Source organism: Aulonocara stuartgranti (assembly GCF_965226115.1).
Source record: "Aulonocara stuartgranti genome assembly, chromosome: 7".
Lineage (NCBI taxonomy): Eukaryota > Metazoa > Chordata > Actinopteri > Cichliformes > Cichlidae > Aulonocara > Aulonocara stuartgranti.
In genome coordinates this window covers 32,689,722-32,708,408 of record NC_138945.1, presented here as the reverse complement: position 1 = coordinate 32,708,408, position 18,687 = coordinate 32,689,722, and the positions used below count along the sequence as shown (strand labels likewise).

The 18,687-nt window shown below is 38.7% G+C and overlaps 2 protein-coding genes across 11 annotated transcripts; one reads left to right on the top strand and one right to left on the bottom strand.

Moving 5' to 3' along the window:
- Positions 1-1,726: 1,726 nt before the first annotated feature.
- Positions 1,727-8,643, bottom strand: LOC309711042 (bromodomain-containing protein 3-like). 9 transcript variants are annotated; one of them, XM_082541020.1, is made up of 10 exons: positions 8,450-8,643; positions 5,961-6,289; positions 4,750-4,887; positions 4,297-4,432; positions 3,601-3,851; positions 3,387-3,515; positions 3,154-3,300; positions 2,458-2,603; positions 2,094-2,368; positions 1,727-1,963 (listed from the first exon to the last, which is right to left on the bottom strand). In XM_082541020.1, exons 2-10 carry the CDS (start codon positions 6,153-6,155, stop codon positions 1,851-1,853), a joined length of 1,530 nt encoding a protein of 509 aa, XP_082397146.1. In that variant the 5' UTR covers positions 6,156-6,289; positions 8,450-8,643; the 3' UTR covers positions 1,727-1,850. The 9 variants fall into 9 exon arrangements, with proteins under 9 accessions (XP_082397146.1, XP_082397150.1, XP_082397149.1 ...); XM_082541024.1 differs by having other exon boundaries at positions 3,169-3,300; XM_082541023.1 differs by having other exon boundaries at positions 5,961-6,286.
- Positions 8,644-10,263: 1,620 nt separating this feature from the next.
- On the top strand, positions 10,264-18,660 carry wdr5 (WD repeat domain 5). 2 transcript variants are annotated; one of them, XM_082539745.1, is made up of 14 exons: positions 10,264-10,455; positions 11,975-12,084; positions 12,266-12,374; positions 12,540-12,613; positions 12,841-12,930; positions 15,351-15,440; positions 15,588-15,671; positions 15,763-15,818; positions 16,075-16,121; positions 16,331-16,406; positions 16,705-16,738; positions 17,016-17,090; positions 17,245-17,332; positions 17,567-18,660. In XM_082539745.1, the coding sequence occupies exons 2-14, from the start codon at positions 12,007-12,009 to the stop codon at positions 17,665-17,667; spliced, it is 1,002 nt and encodes a 333-aa protein (XP_082395871.1). In that variant the 5' UTR covers positions 10,264-10,455; positions 11,975-12,006; the 3' UTR covers positions 17,668-18,660. The 2 variants fall into 2 exon arrangements, with proteins under 2 accessions (XP_082395871.1, XP_082395872.1); XM_082539746.1 differs by lacking the exon at positions 10,264-10,455 and adding an exon at positions 10,519-11,059.
- The last annotated feature ends 27 nt before the right edge of the window (positions 18,661-18,687 follow it).

Below are 18,687 nucleotides of genomic sequence, written 5' to 3'. Positions count from 1 at the left end.
AAAGAGACTGGGCAAAAATGGCATTAATGGGAGAGAGTTCCAAGAGGAAAACCACTGCTGAACAAAAAGAACACAAAGGCTCGCTTTACATTTGCCAAAACACATTTCAATCACCAAGACTTTGGGGAAATTATTCTGTGGATAGACAACACCAAAGTGCAACTATTTGTTAATCTGGTGTGAAACTAACAGCATTTTATAAAAAGAACTACAAACACAAAATCAAACATGGTAGAGGTAGTGTGATAGTCTGCAGCTTCTTTGCTGCTTCAGGATCTGGACAGTTTGCTGTAATTTATAGAGAGCAGAATTTATGTTTCTACCACCAAATCCAGAGGGAGAACGTCCAGCCTTCTGTTTGTTCCCTTCAGTGCACCTGGGTTACACAATAGAACAATCCACCTCTGACTGGCTCAATAAATAAAATAAAAAAAGATTTTCAAGTGGCTTAGTCCAACTTTGGACTTAAATTTGACTGAGTTGCTTTGGTATTACATTAAACAGGTCATTTATGCTTGCAAAAACTCCAACGTGACTGAACTAAAATTCCTCCACAGTGGTGTTACACACTCATCGCCAGTTAGCAGAAATGCTTAACTGCAGTTCTTGCTGCCAAGGGTGGCACAACTTGATGTTGGGTGCAAATACTTTTTCCAGGTAGGTTTGGATAGATTTTTTTTCCTTAATAAACACATTCACAATTTAAAAACTGAATTTTAGTTTTACTCTGGTGAACTTTGTCTAATATTAAAAGAAAGACAATATTAGGAAGCAGACAGGTGTTATTTTCAAGTATTCTGATTTTTAGTTTATATAGAACAAAGAAATATATAAAAAACAAAATAGTTACTACAGGAATGGAATTTGAAAACAAAACAGTATGCAACAACAAGCACTGTTCATATTCCACGCAATCAACTCTCCATTACATCTTTTTGCCATCACGAAAATCTCAAATTTGTTATTAAGGTTTCTGGAAAGCAATTTTTATGGTGTGATTTGTTCATGGGAAATTACATTCCCACTGTTTGGACTGTTCCTCAAAGCAAACTGCAGTGTTTCATAATGTTCCTGGCCTCTGCTGCTCAATTTCATCTTCATACAGAATAAAAATAAGAAAACTGTTGAGACCTGATAATTCATCAGTCTTATGTAACGTGCATTATTCTTGCATGGTACACCTAAATGCATTTAGTGCTAAATTAACCCTTTATTTACCATGGGCCCGCTGGTGGGCCTATTTTTAAAGGCACTTTTAAATGATCATAACTCCATTACCGTTTGTGCTGAAAAGAAAAAAATTCCAGTGATTTCATAAAGAAGAGTAGAAGAGCTTTATGGGGATATCTGCCTAGATGTTACCATGTGCACTCACATTACTGTACTTCTCAACCATTTTGGGGGCTTTTAAGAAAATTCAAATGGTTACTGTGTTTTATTTGACAGCCAAAATAAGTCCACCACGCCATGTATAAATCTTGGTCAATAAATGGTTAAGAAACAATTTAGTTACACCACTTAATATTAGTAATATAAATTGAAGTATTTCCAAATCAGCAAAGAAAAAAATAAATGTAAAAAAATGGGATAATGGTCAATCAAAGACGTTATCATCTGAAACTGTTGTAATGAAATCTACTCTTACCCAAGCAGAATGCCATCCAGCTCTGTTGCAGATTTAGAGTCTGATAAACACCAGAGAGATCGTTATTCAAAATACAGTACGAACATTTTCAACAGGAATTTTTATTTTAAACATAACGAACAGGTAACAAAATAGAGAGGTTTAATATATTTGACGAAATGTCTTTTGGTCATAATAGCAAAAATAAATAAAATCAATACAGTAATCATGAGTCACTGTCTTCTGTGCTAGAGTCAGTGAAGCTGGTGTTGGCAGAATCTGAAGAACTGCTGCTGCTGCTGCTGGTGGTGCGATGAGATGGAGTTTGACGGCTTTTCTCTGGATGAAGGGGAGTAAAAGAGGCAACATCATTGATTAAATGCTACAGATAGTGATAGCAGGGAAAATCTATGGGTGACTTGTGCCTTAATGTCAAATGAATTCAAGTGAGCCTGTGCTTGGTACTTACTTTGAAATTTCTTAAACTTCTTACAGAGACATGACTTGACATATTGCTCCAGAGCGCGCAGAGTGGATGGCTTTAGCGTCTCAAAGTCAATCTCGATTTCATCTGGGTTGGTGTTGCACACCGAGGGCTCCCGGCTCTGAATGATGTGCACCACGTGGCCCAGTTTCATGCCAGGTAACCGGTTAATGTCCAGGCTTAGCTGGTGCTTTTCAACGTAAGTCATTGGCAAAGATTCATCCTCTGACTCCCATTCATTGCTCCCTTTCCATGAATATCTATCAAAAAGACAAAGCAGTGAAAATCTCTGTTAAAAAGTAATACCACAAAATAAAAAAAAGTTAATGAGCTAAACAAAACATCATACCTAGCACAGGAATTTGATGTACATCTGGAATTCAATACTCCAACATTTTGTCGACTGTTGTCTTTTTTGTCCTTTTCTTTTTTCTTCTTTGGTTTACTCACAGGGGATTCAGACAGAGCAGCAAGCTGTCCATGAACGGCTTTAAGCTGGGAATAAAAGTGCCACAAAAATTAGAAGTCTTGTATTCCTGAGAATGATGAATCAGTAGGAAGGTTCAATACGCAGTTAACACCCATGCTCCCTGGAAGTAGCCTTCCAGCAGACCTTGGAAAGTTGAACACACAGGAACTTTTGGCTCAGAAACCAGACCGCAGTTTTCAGAATGAGAGCGAGCCGTGAAGGTGGTATATTTGGCACAAATGACTTGAACTGTGGATCAAAAAGGCAACTGTATTGCCAGCCCAGCTTGCCATTTTGCTCTCTAAAGCATTTAATTCCTCAAAATAAAATGCAATGTAAGGGTTATAGTCGTGGTGGGGTGAAAGAGATTGCACAATGATGTGCACTAGATCACAAAGGAAAATCTAAAAGTAGAAGCAGCTCTGGAAATGGTGCTGAGCTATCCAAGGAGACTACTTCCTTGTGCACAGTGGACAAACTTAAATCAGATATGAGCTTTGTTTTGCTGTGCGTTGCACAACTTTTTCATAGCACCTAGTAATAATACATGAGGCAAACATCTGTGCAGCAACCCACCTGATCTGCACCCACCTGTTCTTGCAACTCAGCAAGTCGGGTGGCACGCTCCTCTGCAGACTCTGGTTTGTCCAAACTGCCACCTGCTTGTGAGGTCACTTCCACGTGTTCGTCTGGCATCTTTGCAAAACTTTGCTCGAAAACTCCCTGAAGCAAACAGAGTGAAATAGAAAGCAGAGCAACCAAAACTTTCCCCCTCCCACCCATTTTTAATAATAATATTCCAAACCCACCTGAAGTTTTCTGGCCTTAACAACAACATCATGATGTGCAGGATTGTATTTGTAGCAGTTAGAAAAAATTAACCTAACATCTGCAGCAAACGCTTGTGCATCCTGGTACTCTCCTGCATCCACCTTTTTCTGAAAATAAAAAAGGTAACCAAATAAAGCATGTGTATCAAGGCACAAAGCAAATGCATGTATAAAGGCATATAAGCAAACATACTTTAACCGTGCTGAGATCCATGGGGTACTTGATGATGTCATGATAATCGTGTAGCTGCAGAGCTTCTGCGTCTACAGGCTTGTAAAAAGGCCAGGCGTAGGCAGAATGTTTCTTGGACAGCATTTCCTTCAGGATATGCTTGCAGTACTTCAGCTGTTCACTAAGGCCACAGGGTTCAGTGTTTTGTTGTAATGACTCCTCTTCAAAGTCGCTCTTGGCACGGCTTGAGCTCTCACGCCTCTTCCTGCTTTCTAAAAATAATTAAATTAATTGTTACAATTAGTTCATTTAAACAAACCTTTTTCTCTCTCTTATCTGCCCTATTTCCTTCATTAGCCTAGAGTTTTTAAAGATGTAAATTAATTAAAGCGAAAATGCTGCTAAAACTAATCTATAACCTTATTAAAACTTTAGACTTTTAATAAGTGGATAAGAAGCACACATAGCTGTGAAACTGAAAGTCTGGATTGCCAGGATTTTGGAGAGTAACGGTAAAACCCATCACTCTCCATGAACGCCTGCACCCTCTGATCTCATATTTGGTTATTGCTTTACATACAAGGTGTTCAGCATCTCATCAGTGACACACTCCATGTGCTAGCCTATGCAGTCTGCTGAATTCTTGCGACCGAACATCAAAGTACTAGTTTACTACTAATAAGTAGTCAGTGTTACAAGTTCTTTTAAGTGAGTTACCTGGAGTGCTACTTTTTTTGCCCTTCCCTTTGGCAGCATGAGGAACAATCTCCACTTCATTCTGAGGCATCTGGGCAACTTTTTGCAAGTAAATCTTTTCCAAAGTGAGCGCCATCAGGACAATATCGTCTGTAGGCTGAAGAGGACAGAGGGAATGGTTTTTTGCATTTTGTAGCTCAACTACACCAATTTTGGACATGGTGACATATTGTCCTCTTGCATGCCTTAGAGAATTGGTAATTAGTTTAATAAGGAATTTTCACAGTGAATGCCGTTCTAAGAAAATGTTGGCGATCAACGCCGAAAGCCAAATTAACTGCATCCAGGCCCAGTATACAAAACTCGACTCTTGCTCAAACATTCTCCGGCATGGCATATATTGCCCAGTGTGAGGACACGCTTAGTATCTGTAAGGGAACAATGGAAGGAATTTGCAATCACAAAGCTCCTCACCTTATTGTATAAGTAGCAGTTGGTAAACATGGTGTTGAAGTCTTCCAGGCATTCACTCGCACTCCAATAATAGTTGTTCTCTAGTCGTTTCTTAATGGTTCCCATGTCCATGGGCAATGTTATTATTTTATGATAGTCCTGGTTAAGAGAAAGAGTTGATGTCAGATGAATATAGCATTACATTTTGCGCTGCCCCACACTGAGGCTCTGCCAAAGTTTGATTAATGGGGAACAATGACACTGCACAATTTCCAGTTTATTCATGTTGGATCTTAATTTAATTAATCTTTTTCTATAAAACTTGATATTAACTAAATGTTAATTACTTTATTAAGACAGAGTCAAGCGGCATCATTCAGACTACTTAATAGTGTTTGGAACTTAAGGCAAAAATGGAGGTGGCTAATTCGCGACCAACTTAAAATCACCAAGATTAGCTTTTTTGCACTGTCTGAAGTGAGTCAGATAATTGGGCTGGAATTAACATCAATTTATGATTTTTTTTTTAACTGTTTGCATTTTTAGATTCAGCACTAAATTGGGTAAATAAATTAGTTACACTTCATACACATTCTTGATGATGTATTAAAATTTAGGATCAAGGATATATCGGCAGGTTTTCGAGTCATTTCTTACTGAAGTATGGCTAAAACTAGGATATGATGCAAGACAGAGTGACACTGCATTCCATTATCTCTATACTCACTGTGGTATGTAGGTTGTGCGTGAGAATTAGGAACAAAATAAAAGGGAGGAAAAACAAAAAAATATCTTAGACAACATTATATTAACAGTAAGAGAATAAAAAAAAAAACGAAAAGAAGATCTAGTAGTTTCAGAAGAGAAGAACAGACAGACCCAGGAACACAAAGCAAGTTAGCGTATCTGAAAACAAAACTAAAAAACAAAAAAAAGAAATTATATATATGTATAAAACTGCTGGCAGCTACCAGTAAATTTATATTTAACAACAATGGCTAAATAGATCATATAATACAATATAATGCCCACTTAACATCACTTTTGTGGAATTGTGGAATTAAAAAATATTTTCATTATGAGCAAAACTATGACTTACTTGTGCAACTAACTGAAGAAAAGCCCTGCAATCCTGAGGCTGAAGTCATTTTTGTACCATGATTTGTGAAAAACCCATAAAAATGACTTGATGCACTGTAACCCTGTCAGCTGAACATGTGCAAACTACTCACTGGCAGTCCAAGAGCAACTGCATCGACAGGCTGGTAAAAAGGCCAGGCGAACTGGTGCCGCCACAGGGATTTGATCACTATGTTCTGCATATACTGCAGCTGGTTGGTCCTCCGGCCTTGCTTGCTGGGATTGGTCACCTCGGGAGGTGGGGGATTAACAAGCTGAGGGGGGTCCTGGTTGGTGTCTGTGGACATGACGGCTGCACAAATTCTTCTGGGTTCTGTTATCTTCTGTAAGTCATGTAGTGTTCACCTGACAGCTTGTCACACACTCTGAAAACTATGCATGAAGCAGGCTGGGGAATCGTCAAACCACACAATGTGGCCTGCTGACATAAAAGAATAGACTGTTACGATCATGTGGTTCTCCAAATATTAAATATAACACTATAAAAAGAGGAAGCGACTGATTACTTCACACCATTGATATAGTTTCAAAAACAGACTATATCTCATACCTTTTGAAGCTTATCACATTCATTTTACTGTATTATTATGTAAAACAATCTGCACGTGACTGTATAAAGGCTCTTTCCTTGCATGCTGAAAGGAGGCAATTGAGGTATTTCAGGCATCCAGTTAGAATGCCTCCTGGGCATACCTAACTGGGAGGAGACCCTGGGGTAGAACCAGAACCTGCTGGAGAGATTATACATCTCATCCGACCTGGGAATGCCTTGGGACCATGGGGAACTGGAAAGAGTGGCTGGGGAGAAGGATGTCTGAATACTGCAACCCGGCTTCAGATGAGCAGAAGACGCGGAGGCTGTGTAAAGGTTTAGTGGGCATGCGAACTGAGAAATGTTTTCTTGGCAAATACACTGACAAAATTTAAGAGGCTGTTTCACTGATGGTGTTGGAATCAGCTATGTTTATTTAGCTGTCTAGGAATCTGCCTGCAATTATTCCAATTTTAATATTTAGAGAAGGTGGAGAGATGGAGGTATGCATTGGATGGAAGAGGAATCAAGAGGTGAGAGGTGAAGAAGAAAGTGAAGACAAGGCGAAGTGAGTGGAGATGAGTGTCACGGGTGATTTGTGACAGGAGGACAGCAGCAAAAGTGAAAGCGAAGGTTTAGAGGATGGGAGCGAGATGGGCTATGAAGTATGGTTTGGAGCACTAACAAAAAGGCGGGAGGGCGAGCTGGAGCTGTTAAAGGTGAAGATCTAAGATTTTTATTAGGCCTGACTAGAATGGGCAAGATTAAAAATGAGTACATGAAAGGGTCAGCTTAGACTGAGGTTGCTACAAAGGATGATAAAGATGGAGCTGCTAGGTATGAAGAAAAGAGAAAGACAAGAGAAGAGATTCTTAGATGTAGTGAAAGAGAACATGGAGAGTGTTAGTGTGACAGAGGAGGGTGCTACAGATAGGGTGAAATGAAGGGAGATGACCCATTGTGGTGACCCTTAAAGGGAGCAGCAGAAAGGAGCAGGTGATTTCGATTTTTTCTTATTTCAGTTTTATTTGCAGTTCTAATGCATTTCAATTAATTTCGAGGGAGGCTTTGTTCATTTCAGTTTAGTTTTTAAATAGCTTCCAAAACTTTATTCTTCAAATATTATTATATTTTGTTGGTCTAAGTTAACACATTATATTTCAAGACAAACACATTATTGTGAACGCATCCTTTTCTCAATAAATAAAACCAAACTGGGGAAGACTAAATGCATTTCATGTATTTAACTTTAAGTTTTAGTGAGGTGATATTACTGTTTATCTATTTTAACATTTAAATCTATTTTCCTTTATTCCAGATCAAATGTTTCTTCAAATCTAATTTTATTTCATTTGCTCATTTTACTAAACATCGCCACTGGAGAAGGCAGTGAGAGTCTGCATGATCTCAGACGCGGTATAAATCTCAACCTAGCTCATGTAATATCATACCATTAAATACAAGTCAACTAATATAATGCTAACTTAACGGAGTAAGAAGGAAGAATCGGATTGTCAAGTTTTAAATGAGCACGACAGAGTTAAATAATCAGGAGGCCAGCTCTTGGGAACACTAACCAGTCACGTTCAGCACGTTAGCTTCATTTGGCTAGCAGGTTAAGGTAAACCTATATGGGCGCATTGAGAGACAGATTTAAGTCGTCACTGCAAATGGGCAATAAAAAAAACACCACAGTATCTTGTGCAGTGCCTACTGGGGTTTGTGTATTACAATTGGGCCTCGCTCTGCCGCGGTTAACTTACCACTTACAAAGTTTTCATAGGGACGCCAGTCGCTGTTACCTGAACGCTCGCAATTACCTTCAGATAACGGCAACACATACATGTACCACATAACTTGTTTCGCAGAGGATGACGGGAGAGTCACGAGTGTTTACCAACTCGTTTTTTCTTCTTATGAAGGCACTTTAAAATGCTAGTTTCTATTTAAGACCGTTCGCGCCGCACCGAAGGCCAAACAGAGGGGAAAAAAGTCGCGATACGGTAACTCCTGGCTGCACTTAGACCAGCTGAAAACGTCCACACAAACCTGCTGCGGGCATGGCTTCAAGTAACAAGCTACCCTTCGTCGAAAGCTTCGGTGACCAATTTTTTTTAGCCAAAGTTAACAGCGTATACCGCCGCCTGCTGTGTCGGAGGGTATCGAGAATAAAACCAAAATGACCGAAAGTGTAACGGTCCCGAGAGGAGAGCGTTGATTTTTCTTCTTCTTCCGGCTGCTCTCTTTAGGTGTCGCCACAGTGGATCATCAGTCTCCACCTCACCCTGCGTCTAGCTTCCTCCTCTGCCACACCAACCCCGCATGAACCTCTTCACTACATCCATGAACCTCTTCTGAGGTCTTCCTCTTTTTCTCCAGCTTGGCAACTCCATCTCCAACATCCTTTGTCCAGTATATCCACTACCCCTTCTCTACACACTGTTCAGCTGTCTTCAAGCTGATCAACCTTGCTCTCAGGTACTCATTTCTAATCTTGTTCATTCTGGTAATTCAGAATGAAAATCTCAGCATCTTCACATCTGCCATATCCAGCTCAACCTCCTGTCTTCCTATGAGTGCCACCATCTACAAACCATATATCATAGCAGGTCTCTTTATGATCTTCTAAACCTTCCCTTTGACTTGTGCTGCTATCCTTCTCATGTTCATCTCCACCATTGCCTGCACACTCCTCTTCACCTCTCTTGTGCACTGATTTAAACTCCCATTTAAACTCATCCACCTTCACTACCTTTATTCTTTGGATTTTCAATGTTACATGTGTTTCTTTCTCATTCACACATATTTAATATGTCTTGCTTCAAACGGACTTAAATGCTCATACCTACACCTTTCCAGACTCTTTTCCACCTGCTCCCTACTCTCTGTACATCATAGTCCACTGACCTTATCAGTCAACCTGTCCATTACCACTGCAAATAAGAAGTGGTTTGGAGCCAATCCCTGATATAATCCCAACCCTCCTTCAAACCCATCTGTCACTCCTATTGCACACCACACCACTGTCTTGTTGTCCTCCTAGATGTTCTGCACCACCTTAAGATAAAGATAAAGTTCTGATGCTGGTCTATAAAGCTCTGAATGGTTTAGGACCAAAATACATCAGTGACCTCCTGACCCAGTATGAACCTTCCAGATCCCTCAGGTCATCTGGAACCGGTCTTTTATCAGTTCCCAGAGTCAGAACCAGACACGGAGAAGCTGCATTCAGCTTTTATGCTCCTTATATCTGGAACAAACTCCCAGAAAGCCTCAGATCAGCTGAAACACTCAGTTGATTTAAATCCAGGTTGAAGACTCACCTGTTCTCAGCTGCATTTGAATAAAGCACCAAATCCACACTTTTAAGCTTAAATTTCAAAACTTACATTTAACTACTGATTTTATCTACTGTTCTGATTTTATCTGTTTTGATTTTATATACTGTTTCGTTTGTTGTCTGTTTTTTTTTGTTTGTTAATTTGTTTGTTTGTTTGCTTGTTTTAATCAATTTTAAATCATGCTTTTTATTTGTTTTTGTTTCTAATGTCTCTGTAAAGCACTTTGAATCACCTTGTTGTTGAATTGTGCTATACAAATTAACTTGCCTTGCCTTAAGATATTTCTTTGCCGCATTTCATCTCTTGTACCCAATCATATGCCCCATATATTCTCTAGAAACAATGGAACTCATCCTGACCTTCTCTAAACGTCTTTATCAACAGTTGTTTTTAAAATGTTTTATAAAAATGGAAGATATAATAATGAATGACATGCAAAACTCTCTGTTTAATGGATTGTGGCAGTATGCGCGTAAACACGTTGGTTTGCGTCCCGCCGTGAAAACCAAAGAAGAAGAAGAGCGTAACACGCATGCGCAAAGCCACAGCACACCACATTCCCCGCTTCTCTTTCCCTACAGGCAATCATCCAAGAGCAAGTCACTTGCTGTATACGTTCTCCATGATCGTCTGAATACACATACATGGTGTTTTTTTTTATCCTTTACAGTGTTTACGAGGAGTAACAATCTGACCGTGAAGCTCCATTAATCTGTGAGTACCGTCTTTATGACTGAATCCTCATTGTGTGAATGGAGGGCCCCTCCATGGTACCTCAGCCAGTTTGTCAACAGCACCAGTGCATTTCGAGTAGCGGCGGCTGCATCATCAAATAACCTTTAGCGTCTATATAAAACCACCAGTTTTAAAGTGGCGTTATCGTTGAGGGTTAAACATCTGAATAGTGATATAACAGCGTGGCTAGCTGTCGTTCAAATACGATCTTAGTCAAGAGTTGAATTTTCCAACCAAGGGAGTCCGTATCGCCCTTTGTTTGATATTCTCCTTTCTCGCACGTTTGTTCTATTTAAACGCGAATTCATGTTAATATATTGCAAACAGATGCCATCTAGTCTTAGCTGAATGCATTTGCGTTTCTGTTTGGTGGTTTTAAGTAGCCACAGCGAAGCAATGCAATGCTAGCTAGCTAAAGCTAGCTTAAATGGCTAAACTTGGAGCTAAATGAGAAAGCAGCAACACGAACAAGAGAAAATAGCTGTAGCCTGTACCAACTGGGGTAAATGCGGCGTTTAGCAAAAACTGCAGCTCACATGAGGAGCATAAAACTAAAAGGAAACATCGTGAGCTAAACGACAAGGTGGTTTCGTATATACTTTGTACATTTTTATCATTATGCAATATATACCATTGTTGTCATGTGAGATGGAGAAAGAGGTTTGCCCTTTCATTGCATTTTAATACCACTATCAGACTAAATATCGACTGTATTCAGTCTAAAATTCGTTTTAACTTGACTGTCAGTGAATGTTGCAGTCAGTGCAGGGAGTTATGACCATTAAAAAAAAATATATACATATATATATATATATAGTCTACATTGACTAACTTTAATTTCAGGATTTTAGAGACTAGAAAAAAATTGCATAGTCATCATGTAAATAAATAAACACAAACTAGAAAATTTCTGAAGAAATTCCGAGTGTGCCAGTGTATCTGCTGCTTGAAAACCTATCAGAAACTAAGAATAGTTTTTTCAAACATGTAAGATTTATTGGGTGCATAAAACAGTTGGTTTGAAAAAGTTCAATGAAAAAACAGCTAGAAACATATGTTGAATGGTCATTTTAATAGCAAAGGAACTGGATAGTATGTCTTATTTTATTTTAGGCATAAACATTCACAGGCATTTACACAGTAGTAGTTAATCAAGTTAATGATGCAGTAGTGAAGTTTATAAATACAATCATGTTGTTATCACTTCAAAAAGCGGCTTTAGTATTTTTGAGTTTTTGTTTTGAAAGGCAAGTTTAATTTGTCTAAACTTATTTTAAACCAGTTGTTTGTCAGTCACCAAGTGTCTGAGCGTGAAAGAGACGGTTTGAAAAATGTAATCATACTATCCAGGCTGTCAGTGATATTGTTCATGCAAACCTCTTGAAAAGTTACTGAGGCTCGTTGTTATATCTGTTCATTGGTATTTATAACTGGTATACTGATCAGCACCAGAAGCATAAAGAATCTTTTATGGTATTAATTTTTTCCTCTGCTTTAGCATAGTACACAGTAGATGCTAATTTCTTCACCATGGCAACTGAAGACAAGAAACCAGAGACTGACACAAAACCTCCAGTAGCACCGTCAGCATCTGCCAGCCAAAGCAAGGTTTGAATTTTTGGGACTATCGCTATTCTGTTCCAGCTGTAGCCTTTAGGGCCAGGAAATAGCCATAGTTAGGATTTATAAGAGAATGTATTTTGTTTAATATAGACTTAGATGAATGTCAGTATATTTGTCACATCTCAGCCAAGAGTTGTTAAATGTTGTATTTCCTTTTCACTCACAGTCGGCACCTGCAAAGCCAAACTACAGCCTGAAGTTCACATTAGCAGGCCACACCAAAGCTGTGTCCTCTGTCAAATTCAGTCCAAGTGGAGAATGGCTCGCCAGCTCATGTGAGTAAAAATCACTGCTGGAACTACCTTTTTTTTTTTTTTTTTTTTTTTTTTCACGACTTAATAATTATCAATAAATTATTGCAGCTTCTTGTTGAGTTTTAAGATTGATGATGTGTTGTTTTTTTAACCTATGCTGAGTGCGTATTCATTCTGTCTTTACAGCTGCTGATAAACTGATCAAAATCTGGGGCGCGTATGACGGCAAGTTTGAGAAAACCATATCTGGACACAAACTTGTGAGTTTGACTAATTCTTAGCTATACTCCTGCTGTGTTAATGGTTTTGTTTTTTATTGGCTGGACTAATGTAGAGCAACTGTAGCATCCTTGATGTTTAGTCAATTGGGATCAGATGTTTGGAGTCGTTACTAAGAGCCAAGCCACGGTTCCATTAGTTCTTACATTGGCCCCATGCTAGCTGTTTTCAGAGCTTCAAGTCCTGATCAGTTCCCATGAATCTGCAGGGTATATCTGATGTGGCCTGGTCCTCTGACTCCAACCTCCTGGTATCTGCATCAGACGACAAAACCCTGAAGATTTGGGACGTCAGCTCGGTAAGATGGGAGATTATTTAAATGATTCTGCTGAAATGTGTGATGTAATACTAAACTCTGTTTGCTGCGCATACATTTTAGCAAGCTGCACAGGTATATTACCATCATAGAATATTTGACCAACAGTTTTGGTTATTTTTATTTTAGCTATCCAGCAGTAGGGAGTCTAGTGATGTTATCTGGCATGGGATCTTCTTTCTAGAAGAATCATAAAGATAAATAAGAAAAACCATGATTAGCTGTGGCACAATTATGAGTATGATCTTGGATGAGTGATTGGCAGGTATCAGCGTGGCAACTGAAGTGTAGAGGCACTAACTACAACTATTAGGTTAGCTCATGTAGGTAATTGATTGTCACTTTTTTACATAAATGAAACATGCACAGCACAAAAGAGTTGGAACATCTAAAAAACATTAGTAAGGAAAAATATACAGTCCTATGCAAAACTCTTGAGCCATCCCATATTTGGAGTGAGATGTTCATGTAATTTTTAAAAAGGTCTTGTGTTTTTAGGCTTTCTGAAGGTCATTCAAAATTTTCTTTGAATGACCTTCATAGGATGCTTTTTCACTCATTTTCAGTCCAGGCCTAGTTCCTGACCATTTTAGGAAGAATGTTTTTTGCTTTTGTAAAGCCACGTAACTCAAAGGATGAACTTTTTTTTCTTATATTTAACAGACAACTTTGGAAAAGAACCAATTTTAAATTTTATCTCTATTTATTTATTTTTTACTAAGAGCCTGCCACGAAAGCTGCTAATATGTGCCCATTTCTTTTGTTGAGAAATGCCAAATATAAGTTTGATGGGATGAAATAATATTTTTGTACCAACCAGGTGATTTCCCCTAGAACTATTAGCTGAAGACTTGGCATATCTCAGCATGGTGTACAGCGTGTCCTTTACAAAAAAGGAAACAGGACAAGTAAAGGGCAAAAGAATTGGCAGGCCTTAAAACTATCTATGACAGATAAATATGAAAATATCTGAAACAGTCCTGAAACAGACTCTGAGAAATGCACCTGGCCCTTCAGTTGATCTACTGTTTGCTGAAGCCTCATCATAAAATGCCCTCCCCAGAGCTCGGACATTATTGAAGCAGTGCAGGATCATTTTGACAGAACAGAACAAAGGGCAGCCAACATCCAAAGAGGAGCATAGGATGTCCTCCAGGAAGCCTGCAGAAATAGTCTTGAAGACTACTTAAAGAAATTACAAGAACGTTTTCCTAAGAGAGTGCAGGATGTGCTGAATTGGCTTTCATGCTCATCAGAATTGTTTTTACTTTATGTATTGTATTTCTATTTATGATTGCACAGTTTACTGCTCCCCATTTCCCATTTTCTTAGCACAGTATAAAGAAACAAGGGCTGGCTCAAGACTTTTGTATAATACTGTAAGATGAATATTATAAACACGTACTTTAAAATACTCAGCTGATCTTTGTCCAGTCCTGTGCAGTAGGCTGAGTCATCCACTGCTCTCTCCCCACATCGCCAGCTTGGTCTTAAGCCTGAATCTGTGAGAGCTGCACCCCAGGCTGACAGCCTGTTCTGACTATGACACAGATATTATGCAGTATTGCTGGTACTGCTAAAAATACTGATTTCATTTTCACAATCAATGTTGAGAATATTTGTTGACTGCTTGAATGCATGACTTCAACTAAATCTATGGGGAGGCTTGTTATTCAGGCCCTTATACTGAAAAAGATCATCTCATGATCATTTGGCTGGACTTACTATTCCTGTCTGAGAGAACAATGCAATCTGTGATTGGTTAACTTGTGGGCAATCTCCCCTTTATTTACTCTACCTGCACATTCTCATTCTGTTACTGGGAGAAGATATCACATGCTCTTTTCAGAGAAGTTCAGAGACATTATGACATGCTTACTTAGTTAGATTTGCTTCTGAATTTCTTTGTAAATTTAGCTGAAGTCATGTGCTGATTTTGTCGGATGATGTTGCGTTTATCAAATTCGGATCTTAGCAGAGCGACAGATTAGAAATGGCTTGGAAGTTGCTGATTAAAATGTATTAATGGGTTATTTTATATGGGCCTATTTTCTGATAATAGAGTCAGAAAAATATGTAAACAAGAAGGCTTTGTTTGGGAGTACTACTTGTAATAGAATCTCAGTGTGTTGGAAATGCGGTGTACTGCTGTAAAAAAGGGGAGATAGTGATTTGGTAAGGCTCGGTCTACATCGCTGCTGTGTCTCTTATCATTATACTTTTATGAAGTATGAAAATGAAATCCATGTAGACTCTTAGGTTCATATCAGTGGTTTCTGCTGATGTTAAAATTGTATTACATTTAAAGCTGCACTTGTAGTGTGGTTTAGTTGAAGATGGTCCTGGGTTTTTCAGTGTGGGTGAGAAATGTGACATTTCGACCAATTTTCTCTCTAATCCAGGGGAAGTGCTTAAAAACTCTGAAAGGTCACAGCAACTACGTCTTCTGCTGCAACTTCAACCCCCAGTCCAATCTTATTGTGTCAGGATCGGTGAGTACCAAGCTCTTGGCAAGAAACAAGTCCTACCTAAATGGAAAGCAGATGTTAGACCTTTGCGAAAGCTCTCACTTTGAGCATTAGAAGCAGTTTCTGAGTGGTTTTCCAAAAAATGATTATTTTTTTCTCTTCCGTTTCTAGTTCGATGAGAGTGTAAGGATATGGGACGTGAAGACTGGGAAATGTCTGAAAACGCTGCCAGCTCATTCTGATCCAGTCTCTGCTGTAAGTGAATTTTTTATAATTAATTAGACAAATGCTCTGGCTTTAATATTAACACTGTATTAAAGGCATGATGGTCTGCCTCGGCTTGCAGGTTCACTTCAACAGAGACGGCTCTCTGATCGTGTCCAGTAGCTACGATGGCCTTTGGTGAGTACTTGGATCCTCCTGAGACTCTCTGGCCACAGTTCGGGGAACATGGGTGCTTTTTAAAAGAACAAGCTTGCCTTTGATAAGAACTGGAAATGCTCTATGTCTGGCATATTTGCTCTGCGCTCGAGCTAAAAAGAATCCCTTATCATCCCATTGTAGCTGATGTGGATGACTTTCTAGTCATCTGGTGTGAGATTTATTTATTTTTACACGGAAATGTCTCTCAGTTAATTGTGTTATCTTTCATTCACAGTCGAATCTGGGACACAGCATCAGGGCAGTGTTTAAAGACACTGATAGGTAAGATCAGTCACACACGTGTTCCAATTTTTCTCGTTTGATTTGATTTGTTGCAGAATGTGCTAATTAAACGATTGATTAGTGACAGCAAATCTAATTAGTTTTGTATTGAGGCAATCAGGTTGAAGCTTTGAGTTTTTTCAGTTTTGTTTTGTTTTTTTTAAACGTGTCTTTGTGATCAATGCGTTCTTGTTTTTTGTGTTTCTTAGATGACGACAACCCTCCTGTGTCGTTTGTAAAGTTTTCCCCCAATGGGAAATACATCCTGGCTGCTACACTGGATAAGTGAGTATAGACGTTGCTCAGTTTTGTGGCTTTCCTTCACACTATCGCATGACGCTTGCTAATCGGGGGGGGGGGGGGGTGCTCGATTGTTGGGGTCTCTCACTGTAAAGCGCCTTGAGGTGAGTGATGTTGTGATTTGGTGCTATATAACTAAATCTGAATTGACTTCTTAAGGAGCTGTACAGTTTTTCACAAGCACTACTTGGATTTCACCAGCAGGAGGCAGCACAACATCACAGTGAGCTGCTGTCTGTTTATTTGACTGTCGATTTTAAACTTCCTTTTGTATTTCTTTTAGCACGCTGAAGCTGTGGGACTACAGCAAAGGAAAGGTAATTGCCTTTGAAAGCTGTTGAAAGGCTTGATTATCATTCCGTTCTTTTATTCTAACTGCTTTTATTTGTCAGTGTTTATGTATTAAGAGTTCAGAAATTTTAAATCATAGATGCACATTCCCAGTAGTGTCCTAGCCTCAGTAATGATGGCATTTTATTTTGCTTTAAGATGTGAAATGTTTGTTTAGTAATGAATAAAACTGCAGATTTTACAGTTTTGTCATTTTTGATTGTATAACACATACAAATAACTTCTGTTTTTCTAACATTTCAGTGCTTGAAGACATACACGGGCCATAAAAATGAGAAGTACTGCATATTTGCAAATTTCTCTGTCACTGGCGGGAAGGTAAGATCATTTCTTTGAGAAAATGAATGTTTATATTTTGTTTTTATTGGTGCTTTGAGTTTCAGTGTTACTTTAAAATTACAAAATGGTCCTTTTGAAATCACTTATGTGTGCAAAAATAACTCTGAGCCCAAGTGCCGCTGCTCTTTTGCAGTGGATCGTGTCGGGCTCAGAAGACAACATGGTTTATATCTGGAACCTGCAGACGAAGGAGATTGTGCAGAAACTCCAGGGCCACACAGGTACTGCAGATGCACTGTGACTGAAAACGCAGATAGAATAGCATTTTTGTATGGGGACTAAAAGTCAGAGTTAGTTGTCTTTTAGAATCACTTTGCATTTATTTAATTAAATATTTGAAGGCGCAGCTCATTTTTAAGACAGAAATTTGCAGCTGTGTTTTAAATATTGTGTTCTGGTGCAATCTGTTCTTTTAATTTGTCATTCTTTAAATTTTCTTCCTGTACTTTTTTCAGATGTTGTCATTTCGACTGCCTGCCACCCCACAGAGAACATCATCGCATCTGCGGCTTTAGAAAACGACAAAACCATCAAGCTATGGAAAAGCGACTGCTAAGCCATTTTGGATCTTTTGGGCCACTTGTGTTCCTTTTGTTTTTTTATATATATATATATAATTTTCCTACATTTTATTGTAAGACAGGAGGACTTTTGTTTTCTAACAGAGAGCTCCTGCTGGATTGGAAGAATGAAATTAAACTCCATGAAATGTCATGACATTCAGCCAGAAGAACCAAACCAGACACATCATCCACACACAGTTCTGCAGCGGACGTTATCCCCTCATCAAAGCATGTGCCAGATTTCGATGTCTCATTATGGAAATTTGTGATTGTTTTTTTTTTTCTCTCCCTCGTTTTACTTTGCAGCAATATTCTGGTGCTTCAGTATTTTATTTTTTTTAAACACTGCATTAACCTCGATGTCACTGCCTCATAACAGTCTTCACAAGCACGATTCTAGTCTTGTACAATGAATATAATGGTTATTTGGTCCTTCGTGGTATTTTATTTTCTGCCTTTGTGTAACTCAGTAGTACCATTTACAATCAGTGACTTTAAAGAAAAGAGGTGACGGTATACCTGAGGACAACTACTTAATACTTAAGGACTTCGGATCTTAAGTGAGTGCTTTATGCCCTAACAAGATATTTTAAAAAACTCTTTTTTTTTCTTTAGGGCAACAAACCAGAATTTGACACAAGTGCAAACATTGAGAATGTTTAAAATTCTTCAAGATTTGCTACAAAAATCAAAATGACCCTGAATGACCTTTAAAAAAAAAAGAAGTACTTACTAACACTTGACCGTTCACAACAGTGACCAAATGCAGTTGTGTTCCAGTATTTGTACATACAACAACGCCACGTGTCGCAGTTTGATTACTTTAGCTGTCTTTGTGTTTTTGTTCTCTGCTTGACTAGCTGATAGTTCTGCACATGAAGCCAGCAGGCTGCTTTTCCTGTAGTTAACCTGGATTCTATGTAAAATATGTTCGCATCTGACAGCTGTAATTCACATCTGAATAAAAACAGTTTTTGTATGTTTCACCCCGAGTCGTTGACAGTTTCATTTCT

Coding starts and splice junctions, on each gene's coding strand:
- LOC309711042 (XM_082541020.1), bottom strand. CDS start 6,155: ATGTCCACAGACACCAACCAGGACCCCCCTCAGCTTGTTAATCCCCCA. Junction 3,516..3,600: donor TGGATCTCAGCACGGTTAAA/GTATGTTTGCTT, acceptor TTTTATTTTCAG/AAAAAGGTGGATGCAGGAGA. Junction 2,604..3,153: donor AACAGGTGGGTGCAGATCAG/GTGGGTTGCTGC, acceptor TTTTATTCCCAG/CTTAAAGCCGTTCATGGACA.
- wdr5 (XM_082539745.1), top strand. CDS start 12,007: ATGGCAACTGAAGACAAGAAACCAGAGACTGACACAAAACCTCCAGTA. Junction 15,672..15,762: donor ATTCTGATCCAGTCTCTGCT/GTAAGTGAATTT, acceptor CTCGGCTTGCAG/GTTCACTTCAACAGAGACGG. Junction 15,819..16,074: donor AGTAGCTACGATGGCCTTTG/GTGAGTACTTGG, acceptor TTTCATTCACAG/TCGAATCTGGGACACAGCAT.